The sequence below is a fragment of the Pseudophryne corroboree genome, chromosome 1, assembly GCF_028390025.1.
Source record: "Pseudophryne corroboree isolate aPseCor3 chromosome 1, aPseCor3.hap2, whole genome shotgun sequence".
Taxonomy (NCBI): domain Eukaryota; kingdom Metazoa; phylum Chordata; class Amphibia; order Anura; family Myobatrachidae; genus Pseudophryne; species Pseudophryne corroboree.
In genome coordinates this window covers 482250498-482270106 of record NC_086444.1, presented here as the reverse complement: position 1 = coordinate 482270106, position 19609 = coordinate 482250498, and the positions used below count along the sequence as shown (strand labels likewise).

Below are 19609 nucleotides of genomic sequence, written 5' to 3'. Positions count from 1 at the left end.
GTCCCTGTCTAAGGTATCAATATTTTCTGACAGGGAATCTGACCACGCAGCTGCAGCACTGCACATCCATGCTGAAGCAATAGCTGGTCTCAGTATAATACCTGAGTGTGTATAAACAGACTTCAGGATAGCCTCCTGCTTCCTATCAGCAGGTTCCTTTAGGGCGGCCGTGTCCGGAGACGGTAGTGCCACCTTCTTTGACAGGCGTGTGAGCGCTTTATCCACCCTAGGGGATGTCTCCCAACGTGACCTATCCTCTGGCGGGAAAGGGTACGCCATTAGTAACTTTTTAGAAATTACCAGTTTCTTATCGGGGGAAGCCCACGCTTCTTCACATACTTCATTTAATTCATCAGAAGGGGGAAAAACCACTGGTAGTTATTTCTCCCCAAACATAATACCCTTTTTTGTGGTACCTGGGGTAATATCAGAAATGTGCAACACATTTTTCATTGCCGTAATCATGTAACGGGTGGCTCTATTGGAATGTACACTAGTCTCATCATCGTCGACACTGGAGTCAGTATCCGTGTCGACATCTGTGTCTGCCATCTGAGGTAGCGGGCGTTTTAGAGCCCCTGATGGCTTTTGAGACGCCTGGGCAGGCACGAGCTGAGAAGCCGGCTGTCCCACATCTGCTATGTCGTCAAACCTTTTATGTAAGGAGTTGACACTGTCACGTAATTCCTTCCACATGTCCATCCATTCAGGTGTCGACCCCGCAGGGGGTGACATCACATTGATCGGCCCTTGCTCCGCCTCCACATAAGACGTCTTGAGGAAGTCTCCAGTTGCTAGGAGACGAAACGCGTTGACGCCCACTTCTTTGAAGTTACTCTCCGACTGCTATTTACCGCCACTTCGAACAGCTCCCGCACACCGCTGCAAATACACCCGGCTATCTTCGGCTGAACCCCGCGCCTTCTGCTACAAAGGTCCAGATCACCGAACAACATCACAGGTGAATGTACAAGACCCCACCAAACAGCATCAGCATTAACCATCACAGGGACTTGCTGCTGTATACCGGGTGAGTCTGGGCTGACCTCCGCTGTGAGGACCGTACACCATCATACAATCAATAAGCCGCAGAGTGTAACAGTGGGCAGCATCGACGGGAGAGTGGGGACATATCTATCTCCCAGCGGGGCTGTTCTGTACAGTATCATTGAGCAACAAGTATACCACGTGTAAAATTGCCAAACGGAACCTTCAGGAACCAACACAAGGGTAATTATACTTAAGCCAATGCTGTCTTAATGAGACTCTAATTACTGTGAATCTTTTGCGGGACATTCATTTTAGTAACACACTGGGACGCCAGTGTAACTATATATAAATAGCTAATAGGAGAGTAACGTTTTACACCTTGTTACTATGTGTTTATAAACATTCAATTATACTGTTATACAAAGTGTAATTTTTAGTGCTGAATTACAAGTTTTTTAACTACTTATCTACTATTAACTAGATTTTATATATAAAAGCTACTAAATTACTAATATTTGCATGTTGTGATAAATGTTACATGTTGACAATCTTAGATAAAAAATATCAATACATAAAGTCTCACTGAGTTATTTATTCTACATGACAGACCACACGTAATTAAATTTATAAGGTGTCTCTAAGCGCAGAGTTACTCTTCTTTGTTCTAATATATCAAAATACGACCATATTTTACACAAGACACAGCAAAAACTCTAATTCATGCACTCATTATCTCCCGCATTGATTATTGCAATAGTCTTCTGACTTGTCTTTCCAAAAATAGGCTCTCACCACTACAATGTATTTTGAATGCAGTTGCAAGGCTGTTTTTCCTTGCTAGACGTTTATCGTCTGCAGATCCACTCTGTCAGTCCCTCCGTTGGTTACCAGTATTCTGCCGTATTGAATAAAAAATACTTTTACTTACAAACAAGGCTATTGACCAAACTACACCAACATAAACCTCTACACTCATCTCAAAAAATTTCCATACCCAACCACTCTGTTCTGCACAAGATGCGAGTCTTTCATCCACACGCTAATTGCTATTACTTGCTCCCACTCAAAAATACAGGACTTTCTGGGCAACACCTACTCTGTGGAATGCCCTCCCACGCACAATAAGACTCACCTCTAGTCTCCAAACCTTCAAATTTTCCCTGAAAACTCACCTCTTCAGGCAAGCTTATCAAATTCCAGACTCACCCACATAACCTTCAATGCCTCCCAATCTAATTACATCCCCTCCAGGCAGTCCACACATAATCTCACATATTGTGTTTTTCTTCAGTTTCACATACTCCTGACCCTTGGCCAACATTGCTGACTGACCATATCAAACAGCCCATTAAGAACCTTTGCAATTTGGTGGACCATTATGCAATAGGTATCATCTGTCCTTGTGTATCAATGCCTATTTCCCTATAGATTGTAAGCTTGTGAGCAGGGCCTTTCTACCTCTACATCTGTCTGCTTTACCCAGTTTTGTTCTATTACTGTTATTCAATTGTAAAGCACAACAGAATATGCTGTGCTATATAAGAAACGGTTAATAAAAATAAATAAAAAAAGTGTCTGTCAACACTTGAAATGTCAACATAACGTAAAGTTGACAGACCATGTCAACATTCTGAATGCTGATATTTTTTACCACACCTATGTACAATAGGAATTATCTAGAGTAACGTGTTCTTTTTTTTAATAGGAAGCAAACACTATACCCCCAAATCTATTATAAGACCTTCTTTTACACATTTACATATTGGGGATTTGGTTTCACATGCATGAGGAAGCGGAAACAAAATCCCTGATACAGTAAGTGCCAGAATCTGGGCTAATAGGTTAGCCCTGGGCGAGTCAATTAGCCGCTGTAAATTACCGTGGCTAATTGGATACCGCCCTATAGCATGGAGCAATTATACAACAAATGAACACAATACGTATATTTCCATGATTAAAAATACTCCTACATTTTCCTAATGTAATGAATGTGACTTATATAATATTTTCTCTAACTATTGGCAAATTATCACATTAATGTAGATTTTAATTTTTCTTAAATAAATATTGGCTCATATGTTGCACAATACACATGCACACACATTTTCATAAGCATACATTGTATTTTTTATAGTACAATTTGGTGGCTAAGGAAGTAAAATGATGGATAGGTAAAAGATGTTTCTAATGTAATGGGTATGTATAAACTCTAACCTAAAGCAACCAGTCAGGGGTTTGTCTTCTAAGGTATGTCAGTTTACAATCTACTTGAAATGTGTCAAGGCAGCTTTTTTGTGCAGTATCTTGAGCAGGGTTTAAAGTGGTCCTGGAGAGTTGGTGGAACTCATTTAACCCGCCACCTACCCCCCCTCCCCCTCACATTAAGCAGAGCCAGCGCCCGTGCTAGTGTTTTTGGCACCCCCCTGCAAACTATAAATTAGTGCCCTACTTCTCATACTTTATAAAGGGACACTGATCTCACAAAGAAGCAGCGTGGTCACATATTAGTACCCCCAATTCACATTACACCACACAGTAGCACAATCTTATTCACATTACCTCGCATGTAGTACCCCTGATTCATATTACACCACAGTAATGCCCCTTATTCAGGTTACATCACTCAGTAGTGACCTTTATTCACATTGCACTATACAAAGGTACCCTCTATACATGTTATGCCACACAGTAGTGCCCCTTATAAACAATGTCCACAGTAGTGCTCCTTATACACATAATGACCAAAGTAGTGATGCTTATACACAAAATGCCCACAGTAGCAGTGTTGCCTATATACAGAACGCTCACAGTAATAGTGTCCCTTACACACAATGTCCACAATAGTAGGGCCCCTTATACATAATGTCCACAGTGTGCCCCTTATACATATCTCTGCCTCTGTCACTCCAGCAGCTCACTGCCTGTATCCCTCCAGCAACTTCCCCACCTCTCTTGTCCCTCAAGCCACCTCTCATCGTGTCTGCAAGATGCACAGAGCCTGCTCCTCTTCATGGCTTCTCTTCGCTTCAGCAGTGGTGACAGCATGACCTCACATACACCATGCCGGAAAACGAAGCCACTGGGACCTGAGGAGGGAATAATTGCTGTCCAATAACACAGCATGTGTGAGTACTAGGAGAGGCGGGCTGTACATGGAGGACCATGGAGCCACCAGGACCTGAGGAAGGGGGAGGTGGCTGCAGCTCATCAGTAACACTAGCGCTGCCTGCATCATTAATTGATGTGGGTGATGGGGCAGGTTTTTCGGTTGGAATTACTGTGCAGGGAAATGGAGAAGGTGGAACTAGTTCCCCCTACAATTACAGGTGGTGGATCTTAGTTCCACCTCGTTCCCCCTACTTTAACCCCTGATCTTGAGCACCAGTCTTTATAAACAGACCCGTTTTTTTGTGAAGGACAAACCTGACTGGCAGAAATCTACCCTGAGCGCCTAAATTAGAGAAGTACATTCAACCTCGAAAATATCAGCACGTACACTTACTGTGCAGTCATTACTAGTATTACAGATCCACTCCTCAAAATCAAAACCACTAGACACTGGAAAAAATTAAACTTATTTCTAGGTAAAGCAAAGGAGGAGGAAGAAAAAAAAACATTTTGTTTCACTATTGTTGTACTGAAAGATGGTCACTATTATAACAGTGTTAATAACTGTCATTGTACTAACTTAATAGTGATCTAAAAGGATGAAATCCCATTGCAACAGTGTGAATTGTAAACATCAGTTTTTGCTCTAACCTTATGGCGGGTTGGGATTGATATGGCGCCGGTCAGAATACGGACCGCGGCATCCAGATGTTGAGAATCCCGACAGGGGGAAGGTAAGTATACTTACTGTCCCCCACAATGCCCACCTAACCCCTCTCCCCGCAGCCTAAACCTAACCTCCCCCTCCCGTGGCTTACCTGTCAGACGGGTAGGCACACGCTCATTCGGGATCCCGGAGGTCAGGATTCCTGCGCCAGTATTGTGACCCTATTCGGGATGCTGGTGAAGGCATTCCGAGCAGTGTCAGGATTCCGGCATTGGTATTTTGACCGCTGGGATCCTGACCGTCTCCCCTTCTGGCTTTTTTCTGCAATGCCTTAATGTCACCAAGATAGCACCATTTATCATTATTGCCCTTAGGTGCGTTACAAAAAAACCCAGTGGTTTTACCATGTTTAGCAATAGAACTCATCTGTGTCATACAGTGTTAATTTTAACAAGGATTTCCAGTTTAGTTTTAGTCGCTTTTTTTTTTTTTTTTAGTTAGGATTTAGTCAACGATTCTCAGTTTTCATTTTACTCTAATTTTAGTCATGAAAAAAACTGTAGTCGACAAATACTTTTGGTCAAAATTTTTGTCGACAAAATTAACACTGGTGTCATAGCAGAGGGCAATGGTCATAAGCTTTCTACATTGTAGTTTCCCAGGACAAAATTCCAAAACTTACAATTCATACAGTACACACGTAGCACCTGCAGACACGGCAGTAATAGCTTAGGATATTGTAAGCTTTGTTTCACCAGGTTCAGAGAGATGTTCAGTGCTCCACTAACCCGCGCTTTTATTCCAAACTTTTTATCTGTGGGAAAAAAAGAAACAAATAGGTGATTTAATCACTTAATGGGCTGACACTAAATAAAAAGAGAACGGTCTAATCTATATTATGAACAACTAAAGGATTAAGTTCTCCATTACTAATAATTTTGGGGGTTTCTTCTTCAAGAGAAAAAAATAAGATTTTACTTACCGGTAAATCTATTTCTCGTAGTCCGTAGAGGATGCTGGGACTCTGTAAGGACCATGGGGAATAGACGGGCTCCGCAGGAGACAGGGCACTTTAAGAAAGCTTTGGACTCTGGGTGTGCACTGGCTCCTCCCTCTATGCCCCTCCTCCAGACCTCAGTTAGGGAAACTGTGCCCAGAGGAGATGGACAGTACGAGGAAGGATTTTTGTAAATCTAAGTAAGAAATCCACACCAGCCACACCAATCACACCGTATAACTTGTGATAAACTTACCCAGTTAACAGTATGAACAACAACATAGCCACGGTTCCACCGATAAACTATAACATAACCCTTATGTAAGCAATGACTATATACAAGTCTTGCAGAATAAGTCCGCACTTGGGACGGGCGCCCAGCATCCTCTACGGACTACGAGAAATAGATTTACTGGTAAGTAAAATCTTATTTTCTCTAACGTCCTTGAGGATGCTGGGACTCCGTAAGGACCATGGGGATTATACCAAAGCTCCCAAAAGGGCGGGAGAGTGCGGATGACTCTGCAGCACCGATTGAGCAAACAGGAGGTCCTCCTCAGCCAGGGTATCAAACTTATAGAACTTTGCAAAGGTGTCCCCAACCAAGTAGCTGCTCGGCACAACTGTAATGCCGAGACCCCTCGGGCAGCCGCCCAAGAAGAGCCCACTTTCCTAGTGGAGTGGGCCTTAACCAATTTCGGTAACAGCAATCCTGCCGTAGAATGCGCCTGCTGAATCGTGTTATAGATCCAGCGAGCAATAGTCTGCTTTGAAGCAGGAGCGCCAACCTTGTTGGCCGCATACAGAACGAACAAAGCTTCAGTCTTCCTGATTCTAGCCGTTCTGGTCACATAAATCTTCAAAGCCCTGACTACATCCAGGGACTCGGAATCCTCCAAGTCCCGTGTAGCCACAGGCACGACAATAGGTTGGTTCACATGAAAAGATGAGACCACTTTTGGCAGAAAGTGAGGGCGAGTCCTCAACTCTGCCCTATTCACGTGAAAAACCAAGTATGGGCTTTTATGTGATAAAGCCGCCAATTCGGAAACACGTCTTGCCGAAGATAACACCAACAACATGACCACTTTTCACGTGAGGTATTTCAACTCCACAGTTTTGAGTGATTCAAACCAAGGTGACTTGAGGAAACGTAACACCACGTTAAGATCCCAAGGCGCCACCGGAGGCACAAAGGGAGGCTGAATATGCAGCACTCCCTTCACAAAGGTCTGTACTTCAGGAATAGAGGCCAATTCTCTTTGAAAGAAAATGGATAAGGCCGAAATCTGGACCTTTATGGACCCTAATTTTAGGCCCAAAGTCACTCCTGTTTGAAGGAAGTGAAGTAGACGGCCCAAATGGAACTCCTCCGTAGGAGCAGCTCTGGCCTCACACCAAGAAACATATTTCCGCCATATACGGTGATAATGTTTTAACGTCACGTCTTTCCTAGCCTTGATAAGGGTAGGAATGACTTACTCCGGAATCCCTTTTTCCGCTAGGATCCGGCGTTCAACCGCCATGCCGTCAAACGCAGCCGCGGTAAGTCTTGGAACAGACAGGGCCCCTGCCGCAGCAGGTCCTGCCTTAGAGGAAGAGGCCACGGATCCCCTGCGAGCAACTCTTGCAGCTCCGGATACCAAGTCCTCAGTGGCCAATCCGGAACAATGAGTATTGTTCTGACCCTGTTTCTTCGTATTATTTTCAACACCTTGGTTATGAGAGGAAGAGGAGGAAACACATAGACCAATCTGAACACCCAAGGTGTCACCAGTGCGTCTACCGCTACCGCCTGAGGGTCCCTTGACCTGGCGCAATGCCGCTTTAGCTTTTTGTTGAGACGGGATGCCATCATGTCGATTTGAGGCAGTCCCCAACGATCCGTGATCTGTGCAAAGACTTCTTGATGAAGTCCCCACTCTCCCGGATGCAGGTCGTGCCTGCTGAGGAAGTCCGCCTCCCAGTTGTCCACCCCCGGGATGAACACAGCTGACAGCGCGCTTACATGGCCTTCCGCCCAGCGTAGAATCCTGGTCGCTTCTGCCATGGCCATTCTGCTCCTTGTTCTGCCTTGGCGGTTTATATGAGCCACTGCCGTGACATTGTCTGACTGAATCAGAACCGGTTTTCTCCTAAGCAATTCCTCCGCTTGACGCAGGGAGTTGTATATGGCCCTCAACTCCAGGACGTTGATGTGGAGACAAGACTCTAGGCTTGACCAGAGACCTTGGAAATTTCTTCCCAGTGTCACTGCTCCCCAGCCTCGGAGGTTTGCATCCGTGGTCACCAGGACCCAGTCCTGAATGCCGAACCTGCGACCTTCTAGTAGGTGAGCACTGTTCAGCCACCACAGGAGAGATACCCTGGTCCTGGGAGACAGGGTGATCCTTTGATGCCTCGTAGGAAGCCACCATCTTCCCCAGGACCCGCGTGCAATGATGCACTAAAACCTTTTTGGGTTTTAATAGGTTCCTGACCATGGCTATGAGTTCCTGAAGCTTTTCGATCGGAAGAAAAACCTTTTTCTGGTCTGTGTCTAGAATCAGCCCCAAAAAGGTCAGACGCGTTGTAGGGACTAGCTGGGACTTCGGTATATTGAGAATCCAGCCGTGTATCTGCAACGTCTTCATGGACAGAGACATGCTGTCCAGCAACCTCTCCCGAGATCTCGCCTTTATGAGGAGATCGTCCAAGTATGGGATAATTGTGACCCCCTGCCTGCGCAGGAGCACCATCATTTCCGCCATTACCTTGGTGAAAATTCTCGGGGCCGTGGAAAGCCCAAACGGCAACGTCTGAAATTGGTAGTGACAGTCCTGCACTGCAAATCTCAGGAACGCCTGATGCGGGGGAAATATCGAAACATGAAGGTAAGCATCCTTTATGTCAAGGGACACCATCCAATCCCCCCCCCCCCTCCAGGCTGGCGATGACCGCCCTGAGTGATTCCATTTTGAACTTGAACCTCTTCAAGTACAGGTGCAGAGATTTCAGGTTTAAAATGGGTCTGACCGAACCGTCCGGTTTCGGGACCACAAACAGGGTTGAGTAATATCCCTCTCCTTGCTGGAGATGAGGAACTGTGACAATCACCTGTTGAATATACAATTTTTGGATTGCTGCCAACACTAGCTCCCCTCTCTGACGGGGAAGCCGGCAGAGCCGATTTGAAAAATCGGCGAGGAGGCAAGTCTTCGAATTCCAGCCTGTATCCCTGAGAAACAATCTCTAATGCCCAGGGATCCACCTGCAAATGAACCCAGACGTGGCTGAAAAACCGAAGACGAGCCCCCACCAGATCTGCCTCCCCTCGGAAAGCCCCAGCGTCATGCGGTGGACTTTGCAGACGCAGGGGAGGACTTCTGCTCTTGGGAACTAGCTGTGTGCAGCTTTTTTCCCCTGCCTTTCCCTCTGGCAACAAAGGATGATCCACGTACCTTCTTGTTTTTATTGGAACGAAAGGACTGCATTTGATAATGAGGTGCCTTTTTTGTATGCTGCGGGGGGACATAAGGTAAGAAATTTGACTTACCAGCCGTAGCGACAAGATCCGGGAGGCCGTCTCCAAACACCTCAACCCCCTTGTAAGGCAAGGACTCCATATGCCGCTTTGAATCGGCATCTCCCGTCCACTGTCGGGTCCACAAGAGCCGCCTAGCAGAAATAGACATAGCATTTATCCTGGAGCTTAATAAACAAATGTCTCTCTGAGCATCCCTCATATACAAGGCAGCATCTTTGATATGCTCTATGGTCATTTGAATGGCGTCCCTATCTAAGGTGTCAATTTTCCGTAGATAAGGAATCTGCCCATGCCACAACCGCACTACAAACCCAGGCCGACGCCACAGCCGGTCTAGCAATAGTACCGAAATTATTGTAAATGTGCTTTAAGGTAATTTCCTGCCTGCGATCAGCAGGTTCCTTGAGGGAAGCCGTATCCTGAGAAGGCAGTGTCACTTTTTTGGACAAACGTGTCAGCGCCTTGTCAACTTTTGGCGAAGATTCCCATCGTATCCTATCAGTTTGTGGAAAAGGATACGCCATGAGAATCCTTTTGGGAACTTGTGGTCTCCTATCCGGAGATTCCCAAGCCTTTTCGCACAAGTCACTTAATTCAACTGAGGATGGAAAAGTGACTTCAGGCTTTTTCCCTTTACACATGTGTACCCTCGTGTCAGGGACAGGGGGTTCCTCAGTAATATGCAAAACCTCTTTAATGGCAATAATCATGTACCGTATACCCTTAGCCACCTTCGGCTGTAATTTTGCATCTTCATAGTCGACACTAGAGTCAGTATCTGTGTCATCGATCTGGGATATGGTGCGCTTCTGAGACCCGAAGGACCTGGCGCCCCAGGGACAGGCATGGACTGGCTACCTGACTGATCCCTAGCTTCTGCCCTGTCTAATATTTTATGCAATAGATTGACATTTGCATTCAAGACATTCAGCATATCCACCCATTCCGGTGTCGGCGTTGCCGACGGCGACCTGACATTCAAGCACTCCCCCTCCACATTAAGCGAGCCTTCCTCGTCAAACATGTCGACACACGCGTACCGACACACTTCACACACACACACACAGGGAACCCCTTTCCTGAAGACAGTATCCTTGTCAAGGCCCTTTGGGGAGATATAGAGAGAGTATGCCAGCACACACCCCAGCGCAATAACCCTGGAGACCAACACAAAATGTTTTTCCCCAGCAGCGCTGTACAATATGTAAACCGCCAATTATGTGCCCCCCCCCCCCTCTCTTTTAAGCACCCTTTCACCGTGTGTAAGCAGGGGAGAGTCCGGGGAGCTTCCTCTCAGCAGTGCTGTGGAGAGAAAATGGCGCTGGTGAGTACATGTATATAGTCTGTTTGCCATGCAGAGGTTTATATTGCTCCCCCCCTGCACCCCCCCCCTGCGCCCTGCACCCTTACAGTGACCGGAGTATGTGAGGTGTATGGGAGCAATGACGCACAGCTGCAGTGCTGTGCGTTACCTCAGTGAAGCTGAAGGCTTCTGCCGCCTGACGACTTCTGTCTTCTGTACTTCTAGCTCTGTGAGGAGAATGGCGGCGCGGCTCCGGGGGTGGACGCCCAGTAAGAACCTGCGTTCACCCCCTCTGGAGCTAATGGTGTCCAGTAGCCGAGGAAGCAGAGCCTATCTTTGACAAGAAGGTCTGCTCCTCTCTCCTCAGTCCCTCGATGCAGGGAGCCTGTTGCCAGCAGTGCTCACTGTGAAAAAGCAGTAAAAGGTAGAAAAATCCAAACAAAAGTGCTTCTAGGCAGAGAACTCTGGAGAGCTCTCTGCAGTGCACCTATCTTGCTCTGGGCACAGTGTAAAACTGAGGTCTGGAGGAGGGGCATAGAGGGAGGAGCCAGTGCACACCCAGAGTCCAAAGCTTTCTTAAAGTGCCCTGTCTCCTGCGGAGCCCGTCTATTCCCCATGGTCCTTACGGAGTCCCAGCATCCTCAAAGACGTTAGAGAAATACACATTGGGCTTACTTTTCCCCAAAATAAAAACTCTTATCTATATATACAACTTTTAGTAGTGTATCTAGCATTTCCTAATACTAGCAAAAATATCCACCTGTCTTGCTGGTCTTGGGGTAGGGTTATATGGCCATCAAAATGAATGGCTTACTACCGTATCACATTTTAAGTTAGTTTCTTTGTAAAGTTTAATTTAAAAAAAAAAAAAAAATATGAGTTGTTAATAAAAAGGCCAATTCGGTATTCAAAACATTTTTTATTTTTTTAATAGAGTAACCACTGAACTGATCATTTTTTCCCGCACACAAAACCGCTCAGAATTTTTTTTTTTCTCTTATTCTAAAGTTTAGAAAGTATTTTTAATAAAAAATTAAATATTTTATTTTCAAAAATATATATCTAGTGAGTGTTTTGCACTCCCACCCATCCCCAGAGTTCATAGACCCCCAATATAAAATAAATTCCCACCCCTCAACTGGCAGTAGACTCCCCCACTCTCAAATCCTAATAATAGTAACCTCAGAGCCACTTAGTAGTAAACAATACCATGTGACCCCCCCAATACCATGTGACCAGGGTATTTATTTATTTATTTTATTACTATTTTACTCCACTTCCCAATCCAGAATAATTGAAATACCTATGTTCACCCACACTGGTTATATTTGCCCCCACCCTCATAGGTATATACTCCTCCCCCCTTTCACCATGCAGAGCACGGCGGAGCGTGTACAGGGAGGACTGATGATCAGTCCCCCTGCTGCAGCTGATCTTTGCACACTGTGCATCTCGGGAGCATGCGCTCTAGAATTCCGGATGCACGGCATTCTGGGGTGTGATTCAGTCAGTGATGTCGGCAGACACAGAGGGGCAGCAGACAGTGGAGAATCCAAAGAGCGGAGGACAGCACGTTGCATGTGTTTCGACCAAGCCAGGTAACGCACACTTGCGTCCAAAAGATAGCATCCTGGAAGGCGGAAGTATCAAAGGCAAAGAACCTAATGAACGTGTTCACTGAGGACCACGTAGTCGCCTTGCAAAATTGTTCAGCGGATGCGCCTCGGCGGGCCGCCCAAGAAAGTCCAACAGACCGAGTAGAATGGGCTTTAATAGCAGCAAGAGCTGGAAGACCAGCTTGTGCATATGCTTGTGAAATCACCATTCTAATCCATCTGGACAATGTTTTCTTGTTCGCAGGCCAGCCACGTTTGTGAAAACCAAAAAGTACAAAAAGGGTATCTGACCTCCTAATAGAGGCAGTCAACGCCACGTAAATGCGGAGAGCCCGTACCACATACAAAAGCCGGAACCACAATCTCTTGGTTAAGATGGAAAGATGACACCACCGTAGGTAGATAACCAGAGCGAGATCTCAGAACTGCCCGGTCACGGTGAAAAATCAGAAAGGGTGGACGACAAGACAAAGCGCCTAAGTCAGACACCCTCCTGGCAGAGGCAATAGCCAGTACGAACAGGACTTTGAACGTGAGCCATTTAAGGTCCACCGACTCAAGAGTTTCAAATGGAGACTCCTGCAGGGCATGTAAGATAACAGACAGATCCCAAGGAGCCACAGGAGGGACATAGGGAGGCTTAAATCGTAAAACACCCTGAGTGAAAGTATGAACATCAGGAATAGATGCAAGTTTCCTCTGAAACCACACCGACAAGGCAGAGATATGAGCCTTGACGGAGGCCAGACAAAGACCTAAATCCAGGCCTTGTTGCAGAAAAGCCAGAAGTCTGGCAGTACTGAATTTGTATGCATTGTAATTCTTAACAGCACACTAGGTGAAGTAAGAATTCCAGACCCTATAAAAAATCCACGCAGATGCCGGTTGCGGGCCTTCAGCATAGTTTGGATAACCGCCTCAGAGAATCAGAGAATCCTTTGGCCCACAGGAGTGTAGCTTCAAGAGCCACGCCGTCAAAGCCAGTCTGGCCAGGTCCGGGTAAGACACAAGGGCCCGGAACGAGAAGGTCTGGGCGTTGAGGAAGTAGAAGAGGACACTATCGATAGACCCTGTAGGTCTGAGAACCAATACCGTCTTGGCCACGCTGGAGAGACTATAAGTAGTATTCCTCCTTCTTGCTTGAACTTCCGCAGTACCCTGGGCAGGAGTGACACTGGAGGGAACACGTATGGCAGCCAAAAGTTCCATTGAATTGCCAGAGCGTCCACGACTACTGCTGGAGGATCCCTGGTTCTTGATCCGAAGACCGGAACTTTGTGATTGTGTCGAGACGCCATCAGGTCTACATCTGGTAGGCCCCACTTGATCACTAGGAGTTGAAAGACTTCCTGATGAAGACTCCACTCTCTGACATGCACGTCCTGACGACTGAGGAAATCAGCTTCCCAGTTGAGGACTTCCGGAATGAACACTGCCGATATTGCTGGCAGATAGCGTTACTCCCAACAAAGGGTTTTTGACACTTCCAACATTGCCATGCAGCATCGAGTGTCGCCTTGATGGTTTATGTACGCCACCGTGGTGGCGTTGTCTGACCGTACTTGAACAGGCCTGTTCTGTATCAGAGACAGGGCTAGATACAAAGCATTGAACACTGCCCGCAATTCCAGAATGTTTATCATGAGGAGCGATTCCTCCATGGTCCACAAACCCAGCCCCTTAGACTGGCGTCCGTAGTCAGTAGGACCCAGTTGGGGATCCAGAAGGACCGGCCCTTGCTCAACTGCTGGTCCTGTAGCCACCAGGTCAGCGTCAGACGAACCTCCGGAGTCGAGGAGATCATGTGAGACCTGATCCGATTTCCCATTTGGAAAGGAATGAATATAAGATTTTAAACCTACCGGTAAATCTTTTTCTCCTAGTCCGTAGAGGATGCTAAAAAGAACTTTAGATATGGGTGTGCACTGGCTCCTCCCTCTATGCCCCTCCTCCAGACCTCAGTAAGAGAAACTGTGCCCAGAGGAAACGGACAGTACGAGGAAAGGATTTTTGTTAATCTAAGGGCAAGATTCATACCAGCCCACACCGTATAACATGGAATATACGAACCAGTTAACAGCATGAAACATAACAGCATCAGCCCGAGACTGATCAAAACTGTAACATAACCCTTAAGTACGCAAAAACTATATACAAGTCTTGCAGATGTAGTCCGCACTGGGACGGGCGCCCAGCATCCTCTACGGACTAGGAGAAAAAGATTTGCCGGTAGGTTTAAAATCTTATTTTCTCTTACGTCCTAGAGGATGCTGGGAACTCCGTTAGGACCATGGGGATTATACCAAAGCTCCAAAACGGGCGGGAGAGTGCGGATGACCCTGCAGAACCGACTGAGCAAACATGAGGTCCTCATCAGCCAGGATATCAAACTTGTAAAACTTCGCAAAGGTGTTTGAACCCGACCAAGTAGCAGCTCGGCACAGCTGTAAAGCCGAGACACCTCAGGCAGCCGCCCAAGAAGAGCCCACCTTCCTAGTGGAATGGGCCTTTACAGAATTTGGTAATGGCAATCCAGCCGTATAAAGAGCCTGCTGAATCGTGTTACAGATCCAGCGAGCAATAGTCTGCTTCGAAGCAGGAGCGCCAACCTTGTCGGCTGCATACAGGACGAACAGTGCCTCTGTTTTCCTAACCCGGGCCGTTCTGGCCACATAAAATTTCAATGCCCTGACCACATCAAGGGACTCGGAATCCTCCAAGTCCCGTGTAGCCACAGGTACCTCAATAGGTTGGTTCATATGAAAAGAAGAAACCACCTTGGGCAAAAATTGAGGACGAGTCCGCAACTCTGCTCTATCCACATGGAAAATCAGATAGGGGCTTTTGTGAGATAAAGCCGCCAACTCCGACACTCGCCTAGCCTATGCCAAGGCCAACAACATGACCACTTTACAAGTGAGATATTTTAATTCCACCGTTTTAAGTGGTTCAAACCAGTGAGACTTAAGGAACCGCAACACCACGTTAAGGTCCCAGGGTGCCACTGGAGGTACAAAAGGAGGCTGGATATGCAGCACTCCCTTCACAAAAGTCTGGACTTCTGGGAGAGAAGCCAATTCCTTCTGAAAGAAAATGGATACGGCCGAAATCTGAACCTTAATGGAGCCTAATTTTAGGCATAAATTCACTCCCGTTTGTAGGAAATGAAGGAAACGGCCCAAATGGAATTCTTCCGGAGGAGCATTCCTGGACTCACACCAAGATACGTACTGATAATGTTTCGCTGTCACGTCTTTCCTAGCCTTCATCAGAGTAGGAATGACCTCATCCGGAATGCCCTTTTCCGCTAGGATCCGGCGTTCAACCGCCATGTCGTCAAACGCAGCTGCGGTAAGTCTTGGAAAAGACAGGGCCCCTGTTGTAACAGGTCCTCTCTGAGAGGAAGAGACCACGGATCTTCTGTGAGCATTTCCTGCAGATCCGGATACCAGGCCCTTCGCGGCCAATCTGGAACAATGAGAATTGTCTGTACTCCTCTTCGTCTTATGATTCTCAATATCTTTGAGATGAGTGGAAGAGGAGGGAACACACAACCAGACTGAAACACCCACGGTATCACCAGGGCGTCCACCGCCACTGCCTGAGGGTCCCTCGACCTGGCGCAATACTTCGGTAGTTTCTTGTTGAGGCGTGACGCCATCATGTCTATCTGAGGCAGTCCCCACCGACTTGCAATCTCTGCGAAGACTTCCTGATGAAGTCCCCACTCTCCTGGATGTAGATCGTGTCTGCTGAGGAAGTCTGCTTCCCAGTTGTCCACTCCCGGAATGAAGACTGCTGTCAGAGCGCTTACATGATTTTCCGCCCAGCGAAGAATCCTGGTGGCTTCCGCCATTGCCACTCTGCTCTTTGTTCCGCCTTGGCGGTTTACATGCGCCACTGCGATGATGTTGTCTGACTGGATCAGAACCGGTAGGTCGCGAAGCAAATTTTCCACTTGTCGAAGGGCGTTGTATATGGCCCTCAACTCCAGTACGTTGATGTGAAGACAAGCCTCCTGGCTTGACCAGAGACCCTGGAAGTTTCTTCCCTGTGTGACTGCACCCCAACCTCGGAGGCTCGCGTCCGTGGTTACCAGAACCCAGTCCTGAATGCCGAACCTGCGACCCTCCAGAAGGCAAGCACTCAGCAGCCACCACAGGAGAGATACGCTGGCCCTGGGGGACAGGGTGATCATCTGATGACTCTGTAGATGTGACCCGGACCACTTGTCCAGAAGGTCCCATTGAAAAGTTCTCGCATGGAACCTGCCGAATGGAATGGCCTCGTAAGTTGCCACCATCTTTCCCAGAATTCGAGTGCAGTGATGCACCGACACCCTTGTTGGCTTCAATAAGTCCCTGACCAAAGACATGAGTTCTTGGACCTTTTCCATTGGAAGATAAACACTTTTCTGGTCTGTATCCAGAATCATGCCTAAGAAGGGCAAACGAGTCGTTGGAATCAACTGTGACTTCGGGATATTGAGAATCCAGCCGTGCTGTTGCAACACCCTCAGGGAGAGTGATACGCTGTTCAGCAACTGTTCTCTCTATCTCGCTTTATTAGGAGATCGTCCACGTACGGGATAATTGCGACACCCTGCTTGCGCAGGAGCACCATCATTTCCGCCATTACCTTGGTGAAAATCCTCGGGCCGTGGAAAGCCCAAACGGCAACGTCTGAAATTGGACAGTCCTGTTCTAACATAAGCAGAGTACTGTAAGACTGTCTGTATACAATTTTGAACAGACTGTGTATGCAATTCTGAATAGAAGGACATGCATTTACGACTGAGAAAGTATTTATGCAAAGTATTATTTGGGGGTCAAGAACAAAAAGTGAATGAAGCAAAAAGGTTGTGAGTGGCTGTTTGCAAATGTACTGCTGAAACTGAGACTGGTGTTTTTTTCTGTCACTTGGGCATATTATAGATTAGCCTCAATAAGCCACGCAGCGGGAGATGCCTGGTATGAGGGAGCTGAAATGTCCTGTGCAACTCCACTTGCATTGGTTATCATTTTTTGCCGAAAATGCATCTTAGTTGCAACGCAATCAGGATGCACCATCAGACTGTGCTGATTAATTCTATACGTAACACTTGGATATCTGTGTGCGACTGAGTCTGTATATGAAGCACAACAGATCTTGGCATGGAAAAAAAGCCATATACGCTGTACTTACTAGGCATATTCAGAGACTCAAGTCGTAAGCTCTCATATGGGCGGACTAATGATATTGTAAATTATGCTCTTTACAGATTGAATAATAGTTAGCATTAATGCGTTCATCTGAGAGTACACCAAGAAAGCCAATAGACGTTGTTGCAGCCACCTCTGAATAAGGCCTGGTGTGAATTACATTAATGTTATAGGCCCTACACACTGGGCGATAATACTGAAAGATATGAACGATCTCATTCATTAATGAACGAGATACCGTTCATATCTTTCAGTGTGGAGGCACCAGCGATGAACGATGCGCGGCCCCGCGCTCGTTCATCGTTGGTGCCCCGTCGCTTGTGCATGCAGGCCAATATGGACGATCTTGCCCATATTTGCCTGCACTGCTATGAAGCCGGGTGATGGGGGGAGTGAAGAAACTTCACTCCCCCCATCATTTCCCCCCCCCACCGCCGGGTCACCCGCCGGCTGTATCCACCGTCGGACAGCTCGGCGGCGGATTGACAAATGTGTAGGGCCCATTTGTCTGGCAAGAAGTAATTGAAAAGTTATATGGGAATTTAAACAAGCACAATTTATATAAGTTTATTTCCCAAAATGTGCAGATAAAAAGGTCAACAGACAATTACTTTCAGAATAACTATTTTTAGATCATAAACTCTCTCCTCTAATATTGTCCAATAGTCCTGTAAAACCCCATAGATCGTACAGACTCCACTTCAGTCACTACCAACTCCAGCTATGTTATTCTGGACTTCAGAGTCTGACATATACCAGAACGTTGATAAATACCAGAACACAATAAAAAGCTTTCATGATAGGAAATCTTAAAGGGTTTGTAGTGTATAATATATTAATGTCATAAACCTATTACTAACAATGTCATTTTTAAACTATGCATTTAACTAATGGGTTGTAATGCAACTGGGAACTATACTGAAAAAGGCTATTTACATATGCAAATTCCATGTAACTCTCATATGTAAGCACATGTTATGCCTTCATATTAATAAATCACTCAAAACAGCTCAGGAGACCACAATGACAGACTATACAATATCCATATTATTGTGCTGTTCTATACAGACCATAAGTAGCAGGTAGTATTATAGAGCTGTAATCCAACAGACAAACACTTCAACGTATAACTTAATAGTGGAAATCCAACCAACTAGGCTTTGTGTCCCCGGTCCAACTGCAGGGGGAGAGGTGGTAGGCCTAAAACCATCGGGGGGGGGGCTCTGTATCATTGATGGTGGAGAACCACTTGATCTCTGCCATCGTTGGCAACACTATCTAATATTGTCATTAAACCATCAAAGATTTGTATCCATCGATAGTCGCTGGCCAAACCTACTTTGGAGATTTTCATGTATTTTATTTGCTACACCCTGACTGATGCATTATATTATGTGGCTAGAAAGGAAGACCGCAGCCGTTAAACAGAAATTTTCACTGTGTCAGCAACACCAAGCTTCAACGTTAATAACTGTACCAGAATACTCACCTTTTGGACCAATCTTTGCCAGCACACTATGGAGAAGCACCATTAATTCTTCATTAGAAGGGTCCTTACTAGCACGAAGTAGCAACTGTAGCAAGACTTGTGTCCCTCCTTTGGATATCAGGACATTTATTCTTCTCCCTCCGCCTAAAAAAAAAACCAAATAAAAAAAAAACAAGGAAGGGCAAGGATAATGGAATCCTGTGTTACATTATATTTTATGTAAAAGTCTTATCCCATCTGCTCAAGTTATCTAAAAGCACCCCGCAAGGTGTCCCCAGCTAAGACGCAAAGCCAAAGGGCAGCACCTTTGCTGCCTCGTTGGAACCTGCATTTGGAGCAGACATGACTAGCGAGACCTAGGAACATGTTCAGCTCTCAGTTTATTGAGGCATAATGAGGTCACATCTGGGGAAGAGGGGGGGGAGGGGTGTTTGACTGGGGTGCATTACTGGCCTGCTACGGTGTTACCCATCTTCAAGCCCTTTTAAAAAAGGGGGTTATTCTACACCTTTGAGACTGGATATTCACATCACAGAGCTTTTTCTGGACATTTTCCCATGACCATTGTAACGTTTGTATACAATTAACACACCAGCAAGTAAAGCCAATCAATTATTGTCTAATTTATATTTGGTATAGAAAAAATGTGTAAGTATGTGTGTGTGTGTGTGCCCACTTTACTCAGCAGTCATGAAAAGCCAAACGAAATTCG

The 19609-nt window shown here is 46.2% G+C and overlaps 1 protein-coding gene across 4 annotated transcripts in view; it reads right to left on the bottom strand.

Moving 5' to 3' along the window:
* The window catches only part of AGTPBP1 (ATP/GTP binding carboxypeptidase 1), a 455468-nt gene that overhangs the window by 273806 nt on the left and 162053 nt on the right, over positions 1 to 19609 (bottom strand). For all 4 annotated transcript variants that reach the window (XM_063913782.1, XM_063913781.1, XM_063913783.1 and 1 more), the window contains 2 exons: positions 18898 to 19041; positions 5448 to 5579 (listed from right to left, as the gene is read on the bottom strand). In XM_063913782.1, the coding sequence (XP_063769852.1) occupies positions 5448 to 5579; positions 18898 to 19041 (276 nt within the window). The remainder of the gene's footprint in view (positions 1 to 5447; positions 5580 to 18897; positions 19042 to 19609) is intronic.